Below are 20,270 nucleotides of genomic sequence, written 5' to 3' on the forward strand. Positions count from 1 at the left end.
TAGAAAAGATGTATTTTAACGTTGGATCATAAAAGCATATTTTGGAAATATTGCAAAAAAATCAAAGTTTTTCTTGTTCACTTTACTCAAAACATCTTGTTCACACAACATTACTTAATTACTGCTACAAGTTCCTTGGAGAGTTTTGTCATCTCTAAACAATCTGAAATAATATTAATGATTGTAAAGCAAATATCTGAATTGTTGAATCCCATACTAAAATAAGACTGAAAATTCAAAGTTCAGGCTCTGTATTAGATTTCATTTTCAAACACATTAAGATAGACAGAGCAGAACTTGATTGCAGCCAGGAAGAAATAGTTCATATAACATTTTTTTTGCCATGAATGAGTGGTTATCTCGTTCTTTCTGAATTCATAATACTTATACAGAGAAAATTGGGAGACAACATGCTCCCCTATCATCAAGGATGTGATATTGTCACTGATTATACTTTGAATTGTGCTATGTTTCTAATTTAAATGCATTTTAATAAACAATGGCAAAGAAAGATGTAATTAACTCTGAATTGTCACTCTTCAAAAAAAGCTTTGTGGTTGAGTTGAATAACAATGAGGAGGTGAAAATAAAGTGAAAAATTACCATATCAATTGCTTATAAAATGCATGGGAACACTAATGAAATGCATGATTGAAAACTGGTTAATATTTGACGTGTCCATAGCCACACCTTTTATTTGGAGGAAGTGAGAGGAGTTGAAGGAGAAATTGTTCAGCGTGAGAACAAGTTCAGCCAGACGGAGGAGAGTAGTGGTGGATGGGGATTGTTCGGGCCTCTGTTCGAGGAAGAAGCTAAAGGCCCTCAGACCATCCTGGTGGGGGATGGAGGTGTAGAGAGATTGGACGTCCATGATGAAGAGGAAGCAGTTGGGGTCAGGGAATTGGAAATTGTTGAAGTGACGTAAGGTGTCAGAGGAATCACGGATGTAGGTGGGAAGGGACTGGACAAGGGGAGAGAGAAGGGAGTCAAGATAACGAGAAATGAGTTCTGTGGGGCAGGAGCAAGCTGAGACGATCGGTCTACTGGGGCAGTTCTGTTTGTGGATTTTAGGTAGGAGATAGAAGCGGGCCATCCGAGGTTGGGCGACTATCAGGTTGGAAGCTGTGGGAGGAAGATCCCCAGAGGAGATGAGGTCAATGACAGTCCTGGAAACAATGGCTTGATGTTCAGTGGTGGGGTCATGGTCCAGGGAGAGGTAGGAGGAAGTGTCTGCGAGTTGACGCTCAGCCTCCGCGAGGTAGAGGTCAGTGCGCCAGACAACAACATCACCACCCTTGTCAGCGGGTTTGATGACAATGTCAGGGTTGGACCTGAAAGAATGGAGTGCAGTAAGATCAGAGAGAGACAGGTTAGAATGGATGAGAGGAGCAGAGGAATTGAGACGATTAATGTCGCGCCGACAGTTCCATCTCTGACACTTCCCTTCCCTTCCTTGACCTCTCTGTCTCAATCTCTGGTGATAGACTGTCCACCAATATCCATTACAAACCTACCGACTCCCACAGCTACCTGGACTACAGCTCCTCACACCCCGCTTCCTGTAAGGACTCCATCCCATTCTCTCAGTTCCTTCGCCTCCGTCGCATCTGTTCCGATGATGCTACCTTCAAAAACAGTTCCTCTGACATGTCCTCCTTCTTCCTTAACTGAGGTTTTCCACCCACGGTCGTTGACAGGCCCCTCATTCGTGTCCGGCCCATCTCCCGCGCATCTGCCCTCACGCCTTCTCCTCCCTCCCAGAAACATGATAGGGTCCCCCTTGTCCTTACTTATCACCCCACCAGCCTCCGCATTCAAAGGATCATCCTCCGCCATTTCCGCCAACTCCAGCATGATGCCACCACCAAACACATCTTCCCTTCACCCCCCCATCGGCATTCTGTAGGGATCGCTCCCTCCGGGACACCCTGGTCCACTCCTCCATCACCCCCTACTCCTCAACCCCCTCCTATGGCACCACCCCATGCCCACGCAAAAGATGCAACACCTGCCCCTTCACTTCCTCTCTCCTCACCGTCCAAGGGCCCAAACACTCCTTTCAAGTGAAGCAGCATTTCACTTGCATTTCCCCCAACTTAGTCTACTGCATTCGTTGCTCCCAATGTGGTCTCCTCTACATTGGAGAGACCAAACGTAAACTGGGCGACCGCTTTGCAGAACACCTGAGGTCTGTCCGCAAGAATGACCCAAACCTCCCTGTCGCTTGCCATTTTAACACTCCACCCTGCTCTCTTGCCCACATATCTGTCCTTGGCTTGCTGCATTGTTCCAGTGAAGCCCAACGCAAACTGGAGGAACGACACCTCATCTTCCGACTAGGCACTTTACAGCCTTCCGGACTGAATATTGAAATCAACAACTTTAGATCTTGAGCTCCCTCCCCCATCCCCACCCCCTTTCTGTTTCCCCCTTCCTTTTTTTTTCCAAAAAATTATATAGATTTTTCTTTTCCCACCTATTTCCATTATTTTTAAATATTTTAAAATCTTTTATGCTCTCCCCACCCCCACTAGAGCTATACCTTGAGTGCCCTACCATCCATTCTTAATTAGCACATTCGTTTAGATAATATCACCAACTTTAACACCTATGTGTTCTTTTGTTCTATTGTTGTTGACATCTTTTGATGATCTGCTTCTATCACTGCTTGTTTGTCCCTACAACCACACCAACCCCCTCCACTTCTCTCTCTATCTCTCTCTCCGCCGCCCCCCCCCCCCCACACACACCTTAAACCAGCTTATATTTCAACTCTTTCTTGTACTCGAACTCAAGTTCTGTCGAAGGGTCATGAGGACTAGAAACGTCAACTCTTTTCTTCTCCACCGATGCTGCCAGACCTGCTGAGTTTTTCCAGGTAATTCTGTCTCCTCCTGAGGTCTGCTCCTATCCTTTTCACATCGCAAAATTTTGTGTCATCTATAAATTTTGAAATTATGCTCTTTATAACCCAAGGCCAGGTCAGTATTATATATGGAAAAGAGTAGGGGGCCTAATACACCACACCACCCCCCCCAACACTCCCCCACCCCCCTGAGGATACCACTGCATATTTTCCTCCAGTTTAAAAAAAAACATTCAGTGCTACACTCTGCTTTCTATCTCATAGCACATTTTGTGTCGATACCTCTTTAATCCCATCGATATTCATTTAGCTAATGGGTCTATGATTAGACAAATATCTTTTGAAAATCCAGATATACAGCAGCAACCACCAGCTTTTGGGTGAAAAATTGAGGTTAGAGGAATGAATTTCAGGTGGCAATATCTTGCACCTGATCTTCCCTGGAAAAGTGGCAGCTTCCAAATTGGAAACCAGCAACCTGCAGAGATGCAGGGCAGAAAGCTGTAATCGGCATCAGGAACTGCATTTGCAAATCAGTGTTCAAATGTCAGTTGTAGAACTCCAGCTAAAATTGATCATCAGCTAACTATAGCTTGTGCAATGTACGCTCCACTCAATTGCTCCTGGCATTCAGCAAAGTCCCCTCTAAACGTTTTCATTGTGTGTTTGCTTGAATGCGGGTACTATTAATGTTTTTTGTGTGTGTGAGTACACGCGTGGTATTTTAAAAGGAGAATGTAAGAGCGATCTGCAGAATACCTTCCAAGTTGCTGCCCGACTACATGTCAGCTTGGTCTTTAGTGATCTAAACCGGAGTCCGTAAAAAAGGAACACTGGAAGCTGCCTACAAAAAGGGAGACAATTTTCTTATATTGTTTAATTTCTGCAGAGCGAGGAGCTGTAGGAGTTCTTCTGGCTCACTAAAGGTACTGCAGGCCTTTGCTGACACAAGCACCCCAGCCTATTTCGCTGCCTGACCTCTTCATATTGAACTAAATTCCTGAGGCACCATTGGTGTCCACATTTCATCGCTTTCATGCAGATGAGAACCAAGGCTCAATTTCAATCTGGGCTCAAATCAACGCCAATGGGTGCATCATGCCACGATGTTACAATAGAAACTGGGGAGAATTGAATTTCTCTACTGATGATTTTTAAAATCTCATTCATTCATGAGATTTGCCCAGGATTCATTTGGATTACCAACTGAATTACTCTCCACACTGAAATGATCTAAATTGATTCTGGAAAGTGAAAAAATAAAGATTACAGTAACTGTTGAGGTGAAGCTCTGAGTTCCAACTGATCCCTCAAGGGGCAAATTACTTTTAAGCAACTACTACTTTCATTGAAGAAAATTGTTTACTTCTGTTTCTGAAGTTTATTTTCTCACAGTATTCTGTGACAGCATGGTTCTAATTATATACCCGTCAGTTAATCAAAGCTGAGCAAAATAATCTAAGCACTGTGCAGCATTCAATAAATGAGTAGCATTTCAATTTTCAAAATGAAAATAAGAAAATAGTATTTTGTAAAGTCAAACCATACCAAATTTGTCACTTTGACAAAAGCTTGGCACTGCAGGTGTTTGTACATTGCAAATACCAGGAGTAGAGAGTTTCCATTTTGCCATGAAAGTCAAAGGTTTTTTGTTCTGTTTTTCTTATTGGTGCCACTCCAAGTCAAGAAATTTGGCAGAGATTGTAATCAGTTGTGTTAGATATTCAAGCCCCAAGTCACAACAAATGCCCGTTACAGTGTATAAACCAACTCAAATCAAATGAACTTTTCTTGATCATTCACTGCAATGGTTCAGATTTACTACAAGATTAAATTATATGTCGGATTATATTATTAAAGAAAATGGGGAAAGGATAAGGAGACTGATTAGAGTGGATGGCTCGTCTTGAGGAACGAGCGCTTTTGTTGGCACAATGGGTAAAATAATATTCTCTGTGTTATAAATTTCCAGGATTTAGTGACCAAAAAAATATACCATAATTCTTGAGGTAAAATTCCTCCCAGACCTTTCAACATCTCAACATCTTCAAAACTTATCAAAAACAAAAACAGAATTACCTTTAAAAACTCAGCAGGTCTGGCAGCACCGGTGGAGAAGAAAAGAGTTGACGTTTCAAGTCCTTATGACCCTTCAACAGCATCTGTTCTAATGATGCTACCTTCAAAAACAGTTCCTCTGACATGTCCTCCTTCTTCCTTAACCGAGGTTTTCCACCTACGGTCGTTGAGAGGGCCCTCAACCGTGTCCGGCCCATCTCCCGCGCATCCGCCCTCACGCCATCTCCTCCCTCCCAGAAACATGATAGGATCTCCCTTGTCCTCACTTATCACCCCACCAGCTTCCGCATTCAAAAGATCATCCCCCGCCATTTCCGCCAACTCCAGCATGATGCCACCACCAAACACATCTTCCCTTCACCCCCCCCCCCCCCACCCCTCCAAACCCCCCCCCCCCCCCCCCCCCCACCGGCGGCATTCTGTAGGGATTGTTCCCTCCGGGACACCCTGGTCCACTCCTCCATCACCCCCTACTCCTCAACCCCCACCTATGGCACCTCCCCATGCCCACGCAAAAGATGCAACACCTGCCCCTTTCACTTCCTCTCTCCTCACCGTCCAAGGGCCCAAATACTCCTTTCAAGTGAAGCAGCATTTCACTTGCATTTCCCCCAACTTAGTCTACTGCATTCATTGCTCCCAATGTGGTCTCCTCTACATTGGAGAGACCAAACGTAAACTGGGCGACCGCTTTGCAGAACACCTGCAGCCTGTCCGCAAGAAAGACCCAAACCTCCCTGTCGCTTGCCATTTTAACACTCCACCCTGCTCTCTTGCTCACATATCTGTCCTTGGCTTGCTGCATTGTTCTAGTGAAGCCCAATGCAAACTGGAGGAACAGCACCTCATCTTCCGACTAGGCACTTTACAGCCTTCCGGACTGAATATTGAAATCAACAACTTTAGATCTTGAACTCCCTCCTCCATCCCCACCCCCTTTGTTTTTTCCAATAATTTATTTAGATTTTTTTTCCCACCTATTTCCATTATTTTTAAATCTTGTATGCCCTGCTAGTCTTTCCACCTCACCGCCACTAGAGCTGTACCTTGAATGCCCTGCCCTCCATTCTTAATTAGCACATTCTTTTAGATAATATCACCACCTTCAACACCTCTTTGTTCCTTTGTCTATGACATCTTTTGATTATCTGATCCTATCACTGCTTGCTTGTCCCTACAATCACACCACCCCCCCACCCCCGCCCACCTTAAACCAGCTTATATTTCACCCCTCTCCTAATATTCACTCAGTTCTGTTGAAGGGTCATGAGGACTCGAAACATCAACTCGTTTTTTCTCCGCCGATGCTGCCAGACCTGCTGACTTTTTCCAGGTAATTCTGTTTTTGTTTTTGTTTTGGATTTCCAGCATCTGCAGTTTTTTGTTTTTATCTTCAAAACTTATGTTATGAATTGATTTGGGGGAGATGGTGACCATGTGGTAATGTTAGTGGACGAGTAATCCTGAGGACATGGATTCAATCCCAACATGGCAGGTGGTAGAATTTAATTTCAATTAATAAAATATGGAATTGAAAGCTAGTCTCAGTAATGGTGACCATGACACTATCATCAATTGTCTTAAAAACCCACCTGGTTCATTGTCCTTTCGGGAAGGAACTCTCCTGAACCTGGTCTGGTCTACATGTGACTCCAGACCCCAGCAATGTGATTGACTCCTAATAGCCCTTTGAAATGGCCTAGCAAGCCACTCAGTTCAAGGGAAATTAGGGGTGGGCAACAAATTCTGGCCTTGCAAGTGACACCCACATCCCATGAAAAGAGAAGAAAAAATCTTAAGGATTGCTAGTTAAAGCTTTAGTACAGTTATTTTCTAAAAAATAATGTGCCCTTTTAACTGACACTGGGTATCTTTGATGCCTTGAAAATGTTCTAGAGGGCAACAATGAAGTTAGAATTCACGTCGCTTCATGTTCCTGTTGCAGAACTTTGCATGCTGAGAGCAAACATCAGGAACTTAGGCACAGGGGCCAATAAATTGTGCAAGGCTTGTTTCGTTTGAAACTCTTAGGCCCGTTCGGAGCGGGTGTGTTCGACAGCGTGATTAGTAAATCTCGCGAGAAGGCCCAAGTTGCATTTCCTGGTGATGTAAACCCACAACGCGATTGTCCCCTTCCCCCTTCAATGGCAGGTTGCGTTTTCTGTCGTTGAATGTCAGGAACTTAATTTTAATAAATTTGCATCTTACCAATGTGGCCATGCTTGAGTCATTCCCCCTTCCAGGATCCACTGTGATGGGGCTGGAGGGGTGAGCAATACAGCACCGAAGGGAGCCTAGGGGCAAGGGCCCCAGTGCGAGATGGGAAGCGGGGCTGGGGTGGGGTGGGTGCAAGGCAGCACAGACTGAAGGAAGTAAGCAAGCATCTGCTGGTGTGGGGCGGGGGGAAGAAATTGGCCAGGCACTTGGAAAAGCATTTCAAGATTGAGCTGAGACCGTTCAGCATCAGCTCCATTGACATGCTTGGAGTCTGGTTTCTGAAACAATTATGTCCACTCAAGCAACACAAATTCCTGATAGTGCCACTGATTGCTCCCGAACTTTTAACACTTCAAGCACAGGCTGCAAAATATTCTGAGTTTTATGGGACTGCACAACAATTGAGTGACTGGGTAAGTTAGAGGACCCCTTGCAAGGTGGTGGGTATGGAACAGCCACTGAGGAAGGTGCTCAGAAACCTTTGCTTTGTAGTTATTCAGGCTTTGAGCAGTAACCATCATGGTTCGACCAAACGCACAGCCTTGGAGTGCAGGTTAGGATAATACCTGCACCTCACCTGAGAGCGCAGAATGCAGTCGAGTAGATGAAGCTGTCACCACTCAGTCATGTGGCGGGGTTTTGGTCAGGTATCAAGCGAACTAAGTACTGACCATCCGAGTGGTGGCCAGGACTCGCGGCATGCGTGAAGGGGCTTTGATACACAGCTGGAACTGGAGTCTTAACCAACAGAGAGATCCTTAGGAGACATATGACATTTGATACTGCAGTGAAGAGACCATCAGGAACACGGAGCCTAATAATCTTATTGTCTGCTTCATGGATTGTAGGCAGGATAGAAAAAGGACAAGAATGCGACAGAGGCACCAGGATTGGCACAGGGAGGAGCACAACCCTCAAACTCAAAGGGCAGCAGGGCCTCCTTCACATGTAGAGGAAGATCTACAGAAAGCCGTCATTCATAGGCACCTTGTTATACCCAGGGTATATAGACGCCGCTTGTCCTACCTGCTGGTGAGCAAGAACCAGTGTCGCCAAAGACTGCGATTATTAAGGGAACTGGTTACTCACATATGCCACCTTCTGCAGGATTTGGTGCCTCAAGGACTCAGAGGGCATCCACTGCCAGTGGCATTGAAAGTGACTGCTGTGCTCAATTTCAATGGCAGAGGCTCCTTCCATGGCTCCACTGGTCACCTGAGCAGGATCTCTCAAATCTCCACTCACAAATATGTCCAGGAAGTCACGGACCCCAACTTCGTGAAGGCACACAACTTGGTCAATTTTGACCGCGATCTGGCGAGCCAGAAAGCAAGGGCGCTGGGATTGGCTGAGATTTGCAATTTCCCACAGGTGCAGGGTGCCAACGACTGATCTCACATGGCTCTAAGATCTCCGTGGCAACAAGCAGTGCAGTATGTTCAGTTGGTCTGCAACCATAACAAATAGATCATGCAGGTCTACACATAACACCCAAGGGTCGTCCATGACTCATGCATCCTCAGTAGGTCTCAGAACCCTGACATCTTCCAGAGTCCACAGAGGCTGCAGGACTGGCTCCTCAGGGACATGGCTGCCACAGAGCACTTGGCAGATGACGACCTGGTGGCGGCCTGAGAGTCCAGCTGTGAGAAGGTACAACAAGGCTCATGCCACAACCCGGATTTTGGTGGAGCAGAACTTTGGGATCCTGAAAATGAGGTTCTGCTGCTCGGCAGATCTGGTGGAGCACAACAGTACATTCCCATAGGATGTGATGCATCATTGTGGCTTATTGCGCGCTACAAAACCTGGCGATACAAAGCGGGGAGGTTCTGGATGATGTGGAGATGGGCAAGCTGCACCTCTCCTCCGATGAGGAGGAAGTGGGAGAAGAGAAGGGTGATAAGGCCCTGGAAGCTCAGAATGCAGGCAATGAGGCCGTTGCTCTTGTCAGAGGAGGCAAGTGTGCTTGTGAGGCCCTCATTGCCACAAGATTCCATGAGGAGGATGGTAAGGTACAATGAGGACTCTCCTGAGAGCACAGGATAGCAACTGGGGGCTTCTGGCACCAATCTGGCAGAGTCATCGCACTCATGCTCTATGCAGTGTCTCATCTCATGCATACCTTGCTGGAATGCAGCAGGAACATGGACTTCAAATGTGCTTGATCCTTTTGCATGCACAACCACCTATCCCCTTCAACATTACATCTTCAGCTGTCTAGAATGCAGGTGAGAAGTGTGGGGGGTGGGCATCAAAGGTGCCAAGAGCACACATAACATCACATGACCCAACAACATTAGGGCATGATATTTGTGCAGTACATACAATGAACATCAAAGTGCAGACACCACGGATATGGGCTGTGACCTTGGGTCAGGACAATCACTGTGGTCAGAGGGTTATGCACTGCACAGAGGAGGGGCCCTGACATGACTCATGATTACTTTTTGTGCAGGGACCAAGGTTTCACTTCTGAATGACACGAACACACCTCATCATAAGGGGCCATAGACAAGGAGGCAAGAGTGAGTGTATTTACGTAGGTGAACGTTATGTACAAGTGATTAACACTCGTGCCCATGTTGTGCAACTGCAACTTCTTGACTTTCCTAACCCTATCACTACGTCTTGATGCTCCCCTGACATGCACAGTGGCGGTGGAATTGGCCTGCTGACTGCTATGCCCTGTTGTCTGTGATGGTCTTGATGGGTGTCCTCTGGTGGGCTGAGTCCTGGAGGGCCCCGGCCTGCTTTCGGGGTCCTGCCATGTGGCAGTGCCCTCCTTGGCCTGTGGAACTGGGGCTGCTGGGGTCACAGGAAGAGGGGATTCGGATGGGCCAGACACTCCTGGATCATCTGGGTGGATGGCCCCGGTATGTACACCTGCTGATCCTCCTCCTTATGGCTGCCTAAGGGCCTCTGGCTGACTGCTTGAGAGGAAGGGGCAGCTGGAGTGAGCTCAAGGTGCCTCACCCTCCCGCTCTCGCATTGACACTGATTGATTCCAGTAAGAGTCTTGGAGATGTAGTCCAGCAACTGCAGCAGTGCAGGACCGATGTCCTGGACCAACGTCTCCACGGTGGCCTCCACCATATCAGAGTTGACCTCAGTGCATTGGCATGCTAGCGCTATCGCCTCAGTCTGAAGGTGGATGACTCCTCCATCGTGACTTGCATTCTGAGTAGTGCATCCCTTCCTGATGTTCCTGAGTTTGTCTTTGCAGCTCCAGCAACTGAGGTAGAGTCAAATCCAGAGGCTCGTCATCTGACTGGGCCCCCAGCTGTCCACTAGCTGCTGGCACCCTGGGAAGTCCCTGCCTTGGCCTGCTGTGGATCAGACAGTGTGCTGTGCTTACCCTGTGACCCCAAGGTTACTCCAGAACCAGGTCCCACCAAGGTGTGTGTGTCTGTGCTGGTGGAAGGTGTGGGTGAGTGCTGTCATGGGACTTCAGTTGGGGTTTCAGTAGATTCCCCTTCTCAGTGATGGAGTGCAGCTCCTGCAGCACTGCAGGACTGATGCCCTGAACCAAGGTCTCCACAGTGGCTGCCACCCTACCAGTGTTGACCTAGACACATTGGCATGCTGGCGCTATCAGCTCAATCTGAAGGTGGACGATTCCTCCACTTGGTCTTTGGGGCTTGCATTGTGGGCCAGCTCGTTTATGCCCTCAATGTTTCCCAGATATGCCTGTGAAAGAAAGGAGAGATCATTAGTGCATGGCTGGGGACTGCAAAACAGGAGACATCACTCACAGTATGGCTGTCTGATAGATGTTGTAGTGCAGGATCCTCACCTGGATGAGCACTGTTGACTTCACCGTCAGCACAGGAACAGTCCAGATCTGCACCAGCCAGCTGGATAGCTCTATTTTCAAAGTTGGTCAGGGCCTTCACTTGAGGCATTCCACCCCCAGTCTAGGACCTCTCTCCTTTGCTATGAGCCAGCTTAGCCTTCAAGAAGACAGATGGAAACAGTGTAAGCAGGACACCTGTTAGGCCAGATGAGAAGGATGCCTGGTATGTGTGGGTGGTGAGTGGTGCAATGGATGGAATAAGGACACGATGGAGAGAAGAAGTGACAGTCTGTGTGAGAGGGTGATTGGTGATACCATTTGAGTTGGCAGTGAGAGAGATCGCTGCATATGTGTGATGGGTTTGTGAGTGTGTGAGTTAAGTGTTGTAAGAAGGGTGACCTAGCCTGGAAGAATGGAGGAGATTTTTTTATTTAATCATTCATGGGATGCGGGCTTCACTGGCTGGGCCAGCATCGATTGCCCACCCCTAGTTGTTCTTGAGAAGGTGGTGGTGAGTTACCTTCTTGAACTGCTGCAGTCCATGTGGTGTAGGTACACCCAGAGTGCCGTTAGGAAGGGGGTTCCAGGATTTTGACCCAGCAACAGTGAAGGAACGGTGATATATTTCCAAGTCAGGATGGTGGGTGATTTGGAGGGGAACTTCCAGGTGGTGGTGTTCCCATCTATCTGCTGCCCTTGTTCTTCTAGATGGTGGTGGTTGTGGGTTTGGAAGGTGCTGTCTAAGGAGTCTTGGTGAATTCCTGCAGTGCATCTTGTATTTGGTACACACTGCTGCCAATGTTCACCAGTGGTGGAGGGAGTGAATATTTGTGGATGGGGTGCCAATCAAGTGGGCTGCTTTGTCCTGGGCAGTGTCAAGCTTCTTGAGTGTTGTGGGAGTTGCACTCATCCAGGCAAGTGGGGAGTATTCCATCACACTCCTGACTTGTGCCTTGTAGATGATGGACAGGTTTTGGGGAGTCAGGAGGTGAGTTACTCATCACATGATTCCTGGCCTCTGATGTGCCCTTGTAGCCGCAGTATTTATATGGCTAGACCAGTTCAGTTTCTGGTCAATGGTAACCTCCAGGATGTTGATAGTGGGGGATTCAGTGATGGTAATGCCATTGAACATCAAGGGGCGATAGTTAGATTCTCTCTTGTTGGAGATGGTAATTGCCTAACACTTATGTGACATGAATGTTACTTGCCACTTGTCAGTCCAAGCCTGGATGTTGTCCAGGTCTTGCTGCATTTGGTCATGGACTGCTTCAGTATCTGAGGAGTCACAAATGGTGCTGAACATTGTGCAATCATCAGCAAACATCCCCACTTCTGTCCTTATGATGGAAGGAAGGTCATTGATGAAGCAGCCGAAGATGGTTCGGCCTAGGACACCATCCTGAGGAACTCCTGCAGTGATGTCCTGGAGCTGAGATGACTGCCCTCCAACAACTACAACCATTTTCCTTTGTACTAAATATGACTCTAACCAGTGGAGAATTTTCTTCCTGAATCCCATTGACTGCAGTTTTGTTAGGGCTCCTTGATGCCAGACTCAGTCAAATGCGGCCTTGATGTCAAAGGCAGTCACTCTCATCCCACCTCGGGAGTTCAGCTCTTTTGTCCATGTTTGAACCGCGGCTGTAATGAGGTCAGGAGCTCAGTGGCCCTGGTGGAACCCAAACTGGGCATCAGTGAGCAGGTTAATGCTAAGAAAGTGCCATTTGCTAGCATTGTTGATGATCCCTTCCATTACTTTATTGATGATTGAGGATAGACTGACAGGCGGTAATTGGCCGGGTTAGATGTGTCCAGTTTTTTTGTACAGGCAACTTTCCACATAGTTGGGTAGATGCCAGCATTGTAACTGTATTGGAACAGCTTGGCTAGGGGTGTGGCAAGTTCTGGAGCACAAGTCTTCAGTACCATTGCCAGAATATTGTCAGGGCCTTTGTAGTATCCAGTGCCTTCAGCCATTTCTTGGTATCATGTGCAGTGAATCGAATTGGCTGAAGACTGGCACCTGTGATGCTGGGGATCTCCAGAAGAGGCTGAGGTGGATCATCCATTTGGCACATCTGACTGAAGATTGTTGCGAATGCTTCAGCCTTATCTTTTGCACTGATGTTCAGGGCTCCTCCATCATTCAGGATGGGGATATTTGTGGAACCTCCTCCTCCAGTGAGTTGCTTAATTGTCCACCAACATTCATGACTGGGTGTGGCAGAACTGCAGAGCTTAGATCTGACCCGTTGGTTGGGGAATCGCTTAGCTCTGCCTATCAACTGCTGCTTAAGCTGTTTGGCACGCAAGTAGTCCTGTGTTATATGATCATCAGGTTGACACTTCATTTTTAGGTATGCCTGGTGCTGCTTCTAGCAAGCTCTCCTGCACCAATTGAACAATGGTTGATCCCCTGGCTTGAGGGTACTGATAGAGTGGGGGATATGCTGGGCCATGATGTTACAGATTGTGCTTGTGTACAATTCTGCTGCTGCTGATGGCTCACAGTGCCTCACAGATGACCAGTCTTGAGTTGCTAGATCTGTTTGAAATTTCTTAGTGCGGTGGTAGTGCCACACAACACGATGGTGGGTATGCTTAATGTGAAGATGGGACTTCATCTCTACAATGACTGTGCAGTGGTCACTCCTACTGATACTTCCATGGACAGATGCATCTGCGGTAGGCAGGTTGGTGAGGAAGAGGTGAAGTATGTTTTTCCCTGCTGTTGGTTCCCTCACCAACTGCTGCAAACCCAGTCTAGCAGCTACAGTCTCTAGTGGTGCTCCCAAGCCATGCTTGGCGATGGACTTTGAAGTCCCCCACCCAGAGTACATTCTGCGCCCTTGTCACTCTCATGCTTCCTCCAAGTGGTGTTCAGCATGGAGGAGCACTGATTCATCAGCTGAGGGAGGGTGGTACGTGGTTATCAGCAGGTGGTTTCCTTGCCCATGTTTGACCTGATGCCATGAGACTTCATGGGGTCAGGAGTTGATGTTGCGGACTCCCAGGGCAACTCCCTCCTGACTGTATACCGCTGTGCCGCCACCTCTGCTGTGTCTGTCCTGCCGATGGGACAGGACATACCCAGGGATGATGATGGTGGAGTCTGGGAGATTATCTGTAAGGTATGATTCCGTGAGGATGACAATGTCAGGCTGTTGCTTGACTAGGCTGTGAGACAGCTCTCCCAATTTTAGCACTAGCCCCCAGATGTTAGTAAGGAGGACTTTGAAGGGTTGAGAGTGCTGAGATTGCTGTTGTTGTTTCCGGTGCCTAGATCGATGCTGGTTGGTCCGTCTGGTTTCATTTTTTTTGTGACTTTGTAGTGGTTTGTTACGACTGAGTGGCTTGCTAGGCCATTTCAGAGGCAATTAAGAGTCCATCTGTTTCATTCATCCTTTTGCGGCACTGGGTGGCTGTCCTCTTATTCGAGCGTTGGTGCTGATCACTGCTGCCACTGCCTCCCCATGCTGGATTTGTCACCTTGGATGAGGTCCTTCGCCCCGTGCAGCGGTAGATGGTTTCATGTGGGACTGCATTGAATCCAGTAGCTGCTCGAGGGAGGTGTCACTAAATTTTAGGGCAACAGGTTTCCTCCCTTTGGAAGCCATAACTTTCCATCATCTTTTGATCCCTTAGAGAGTGCTAGCTTTCTGAGGTGATGGTGGGGTAGGCAAATCAGAGGCCACCCGCCAGCAATTTGATGTGAAATCTCTGCCTCCCAATTTTTTCAACAAAGGGCACACGGTATGGTGGAAAAAGCCACTGTTGCTGTCGGCGGGTCAAACGCCGATATTCTCACCTGATATTGGACTTTGCTGATTTTACAAAAAATCCCGGCCTTAGTGTGCAGAGATCCATGCTAGGAGCAAAAATCAGGAAAACCTAATCTTTACTATGTAGAGTGGCTTCTTTATGAAAAATGTGCTGTAGCTGGGAATTGCCATGAACAATTTTTTCACTATAAATGTTTAGTTATGTATCAAATTCCTGCTGCTGCACTTTTACAAGAAGTATCAACTTGTTTATTTTAAATAAATTAACACATTTAGTAAGGGAACAGAAAAAAGAATTTGATACAAGCACATGACAACATTACTCCACAATTTCCAGTCTGATATGATTTCCAACAGATGAAAATTGATCTCAAGCTCTCTGTAGATCTAATACAATGTTGAAACCCAATATTTCATCACTGACTATTTTTGAGAAAACAAAGGATGACTGAAAAAAATAGAGGGAGAAATCTGAATATGGGAGAGTACTAACAAGAAATATAAGTCTGAAATCCTTGCTGCAACTATACAGAACATGTTGAGACTGCTCCTAGAGCATTGCATATAGATTTGGTCTCCTTTTTAACAAAGGATATACTTGCATTGGAAACAGTTCAGAGAAGGTTCACTAGACTGATTCTTCAGATGATAGGGTTTTCTTATGAGATAAGGTTCTGTAGGTTGTCCTGTACTTATTGGAGTTTAGAAGGATGAGAGGTGATCTTATTGAAGATATATAAGATTCTGAGGGTGTTTGACAGGGTTGATGCTGAGAGGACATTTCCCCTCATGGGGAAATCTTGAACTAGAGGACACAGCTTAAAAATAAGGGGTGTCCCATTTAAGGTTCAGATGAGGAGGAATTTCTTCTCTCAGGGAGTCATTTGTCTTTGGAATTCTCTTCCACAGAGAGCAGTGAAGGCTAGGTCATAGAGTATGCTCAAGGCTGAGTTCGACAAGTTTTTGATTGACAAGGGAGTCAGGGATTATGGGGAACAGGAGGAAAATGGAGTTAAGGCTACAATCAGATCAGCCATGATCTTATTGGTTGGTAGAGCAGATTTGATGGGCTGAATGGCCTATTCCTGCTTCTATTTCTTATGATCTTATGAAAGTGACAATCCCTTCTCTCTCCAAGATTTTTGTGGGAGCTGTATAAAAATACTTTGCAGCAAAACTGTTATATCAGAGAAATTTGTGACAAATGAGGGGAGAATTTCTTTCATTTGCTAATGTGTAAAATTGTTTATCAAGGCGAGGTTTATGATTGAGCAAAATTTTCAATATATGATATGCAAGTGGTTATGGTATATCAGCAAATCTTATAATACAGGATTTGTCTATTTAAAGTACTTTTGAAGAAAACACAAAATGGCTATTTAGCACAATGATTAGCTAAGACAGCCATCCATAAACAAAGTCTGCTTTATAGATTTTGACCATTTTTTTCTGGGAGAATTTAAAAGCAGTTTCATTTTTAAAATCTACATAAGTTACAACTATCTTTTTCTATCCCCACCACCACCTGCCCCCACTGCCTATAAGGTCCTTACATGTTGGCACCAGCTACTTGGGTAGGAAGATAAGACGGTCGAGCCCATTATATCAGAGTATACCTTCCTCCTTGGTCAGCCCACCAGAAGGCTTATGGAAAGTTAAAAAAAACTGCATTGTTGGAAAGTTCAAAATAAAAACAGAAAATGTTGGAAACACTCTGCGTGCCAAACAGTATCCATGGGCTCAAAAGACAAGTTAACAGTTCTTGGAAAGCCACACCCAAACTTTAACCTGCCTGGTCTCTCCACTGATACTGGTTGACTTGTTGAGACAAACAAAAATAAAAGTACACAGAAATTATAACATAAAAATAAGCCATTCAGACCATTCAGCCAGTTCTGACACTTTTCCTCCATGCCAGCAAATAGTCCTAAACTCATTGTCCAGCATTTTCAGTAGGTTAATCAGAAGATATAATTGGCAAGTGAAGGAACAAATCTTCACAGGCAGTTTCCTTTCACTCTTGCAAATGACTCAGTTACATCTAAGGGCACTGAAATACCAGCCAGGATTGAAATTCCAACTCAGATTAGGAACTAAGTGCTACAATGTTATTGTCACCTATATGTCTCTCATATAAAATTCTTATTTTCAGTATTTTGATGGTTTTTGAAAATCATGTGAAGCCAACGAAGGGAAATTAGCATGAAATTGTGACATGTATACAAACTGTGCAATTACCAGTATCCAATAGTGTCAGGTTTGCATGTCCACTATAATTACTTTAATAATAGTTAAACAATGCAATCTTCAGTTGGAAAAAAAAAACTATCAAGCTCAACCTACTTAAAATTCTTGATTGGATACTGCCAACTCTTCATAACGGTTTACTGTGTTCTGACAGCACACATAATAACTACCTGCTGCTCTCTTCAAAAATTAATGATGCTCTTTTAAAATTTGATCATTAATTTAAAACGGCATCGGGTTGTACAATATTGGAATACATCAATTGAGCCAAGGGTTTGAAATGCAATCACACAGGATTCAAAACCGAACTAGCTTTCATCACATGCAAATTAACCAGATTATCATAAAATCTAAATAGTACTTCCCACTTACTTTAAAGTAGCAGATGAATATAAAGCAGAGGGGGGCAAAGTATTGCATTACCAGGAGACACGTAGTATAAGCCAGCCTTTGGTTTTCGGATGGCCACTGGTCAATACACAAGTACTTTCCAGCAAATTCCTTTGAGTATTTAGGGTCGTACTGGAACTGCTCATTGGTCAGAACATGAAAAAGGGGGAAAGGTAGAGATGTAAGCAGTGCTAGTGCCCACATGATGGCAATGCTAAGGTAGGCATGTTTGTTATTTGGTCTCCAGCCTCGGGGGTTGATTATCAACTGGTGGCGCTCAACTGCAATCAGCACCAAAGAGAAGATGGAGACCGTGATGGAGATACACTGGATCATGGAGTTTAGCTTGCACATGGCCTCACCAAAGATCCAATGGTCCATAAAAGTGTAGACAAATGTGAAGGGCAAGCACATCACACTGATGAGCAGATCAGAGACTGATAGGTTGACAATCAGTATGTTGGTAACATTATGCATTTCTTTCTGTTTCATAACAATAGTGATCAGTAGCAGATTGCCAGATACTCCGAGGATGATGATGGCACTGTAAATCAGTGCCAGCACAAAAATCATGGCATTCGGAGAGTAACATTGATCATAATGGCCCCAGGTAAAATTTCCCCCAGAAGAGTTATAGGGATTGGAAAGATTTCCAGCATAAATGAAAGCTATCCCATCCATTCTGTATCCAAGCAGTGTTCTCTCAGTGCAAGGTGTTGCGGAATCAACAATAATTTGTTTTCTCCCCTTTGCAGGATAAAATGTTTTTGATTAAATAGACTTCTGAAGAGTGTTGGTTTCACATTTCACATTACATCTGATCAGTAGTTTCAATATTAATCACTGCTCCATGTTTTCCTTTTATGTACGAGTCTTCCTGTAATTGAAAAGAAGTGTTACCACAATTACCATGAATAAAAAATACACAAATAAAATATAATGCATAAAAAACTACTACAATCTAACCACCTGGGAGCATGCTGAGAAAATCAAGTCAATGGGTCATTTAATTGCTTACCAAAATCTAATGCAACCAAATAGTTGGGACGGAAACCTACCCAGCGCATTTTTAGGTCTGCAGTTTTAATCAAATAACCAATCTTTCATACAGCTGCTACTGGGATTTAGATGCTAATCGGTAACAGTTCTTTGTAAGCTGGTGTTATGGGAAAATGTGGACAAAAAAAATTACTTGTGAATATGTGCCCTAAAAGGGCATTGTTTGCATCTGTGGGATTGATTTAAACATCTGTTGATTTGAATGATTTAGAAGGTTATCTCTCAACAGACTTTGCCATGGTCAATCATACAGAATCACAGAGTGCAGAAGGGGCCGTTTGGCCCATCGAGTCTGCACCGACATGTGAGAAACATCTGACCTACCTACCTAATCCCATTTGCCAGCACTTGGTCCATAGCCTTGAATGTTATGACATGCCAAATGCTCATCCAGGTACTTTTTAAATGATGTGAGGCAACCCGCCTCCACCACCCTCCCAGGCAGTGCATTCCAGACCGTCACCATCCTCTGGGTAAAAAAGTTTTTTCTCACATCCCCCCTAAACCTCCTGCCCCTCACTTTGAACTTATGTCCCCTTGTGACTGACCCTTCAACTAAGGGGAACAGCTGCTCCCTATCCACCCTGTCTATGCCCCTCATAATCTTGTACACCTTGATCAGGTCGCCCCTCAGTCTTCTCTGCTCCAACGAAACAACCCAGGTCTATCTAACCTCTCTTCATAACTTAAATGTTTCATCCTAGACAACATCCTGGTGAATCTCCTCTGCACCCCCTCCAGTGCAATCACATCCTTCCTATAATATGGCGACCTGAACTGCACAGAACTGCACATACCATCCTCCTTCACTGCTTCTCCCATGTAGCTTCCCTTTTTGTTTCACTCCTGCCTACCCAATCATAGCAAGAATATCTCCAGAACATCTACATGCTGTACTTTAGCGATATTATTCAAAGACATGAGGTTAGCTTCTGTGCGTACACTGGTAACATCCAGCTCTGCGTCTTCACCACCTCGTTTGGAACCTCAAATTGTGCTGTCAAATTGTGCATCCTGGATGAGCCATTATCTTCAGCCCCACCACAAAGTTTCCACCTTTGCCCCAATTCTATTCCCCTTCCTGACCATCATCTAAGGTTGAATCAGATTGTTTTCATCCTTGGGTGCTCTTCGACACCAAGCTGAACTTCTGGCCATAATTTTCCTGTCGGTGATTTGGGGGCGGGGCTCGCTCGCCAATGGGAAAATGACCCGGGATGACATTGGGAGGAACCCCCGACGTCATGCCAGTCCATTTGAGGTCATTGACAGGATCATTAAGCTCATTGAAAGACCTGCCCGTCCAACCTTAAGGCTGGCAGGCAGGCCAGGAGCCCCAGCGGGCTTCTGAAAAAAGATAAAACCTCATCCACTGGCGGGATGAGGTTTCATCTCAGTTTTTAAAAAGTTTATTAAAGTTTCACTTATATTTATTAATATGTCCCATCTCGTGTGACAATGTCACATGAGGGGGACATGTTAATAATGTTTTTCTTTCTCTATTTTAAAAGTTTTTTAAACATACAGCCCTCTCCCTGAGACAGCACTTGGTCTCAGGGAGCAGTGTGCTCTTTTGCGCGCATGTGCGAAAAAGCGTACTTTGACAGATGGGTAACCCCTCACCCCCCGCACAGGAAGCACACAGCACTTCCCGTCGGGCAGGCTGCTGGGTGGGCCTTAATTGGCCCGTCCACATAAAATGGCGGCCGGCCCTGTTTTGGCGGCGGAGTTCGGCTGTCTGCCCACCGCTGAGCCAGTGGGGCCCGCCTGCCCATCCAGGTCAAAATTCTGGCCTCTAGCACCATATCCTTTCCATCAAAAAGACTGCCTA

At 45.7% G+C, this 20,270-nt stretch overlaps 1 protein-coding gene across 2 annotated transcripts in view; it reads right to left on the reverse strand.

Annotated features, from left to right (window-relative positions):
- npy1r (neuropeptide Y receptor Y1) overlaps nt 1-20,270 on the reverse strand; it is a 53,277-nt gene that overhangs the window by 15,718 nt on the left and 17,289 nt on the right. For both annotated transcript variants that reach the window (XM_041191713.1, XM_041191720.1), the window contains exon 2: nt 17,363-18,257. In XM_041191713.1, the coding sequence (XP_041047647.1) occupies nt 17,363-18,061 (699 nt within the window). In that variant the 5' untranslated portion in view covers nt 18,062-18,257. The remainder of the gene's footprint in view (nt 1-17,362; nt 18,258-20,270) is intronic.

Source organism: Carcharodon carcharias, chromosome 1 (assembly GCF_017639515.1).
Source record: "Carcharodon carcharias isolate sCarCar2 chromosome 1, sCarCar2.pri, whole genome shotgun sequence".
In the NCBI taxonomy this organism is placed as follows: Eukaryota; Metazoa; Chordata; class Chondrichthyes; order Lamniformes; family Lamnidae; genus Carcharodon; species Carcharodon carcharias.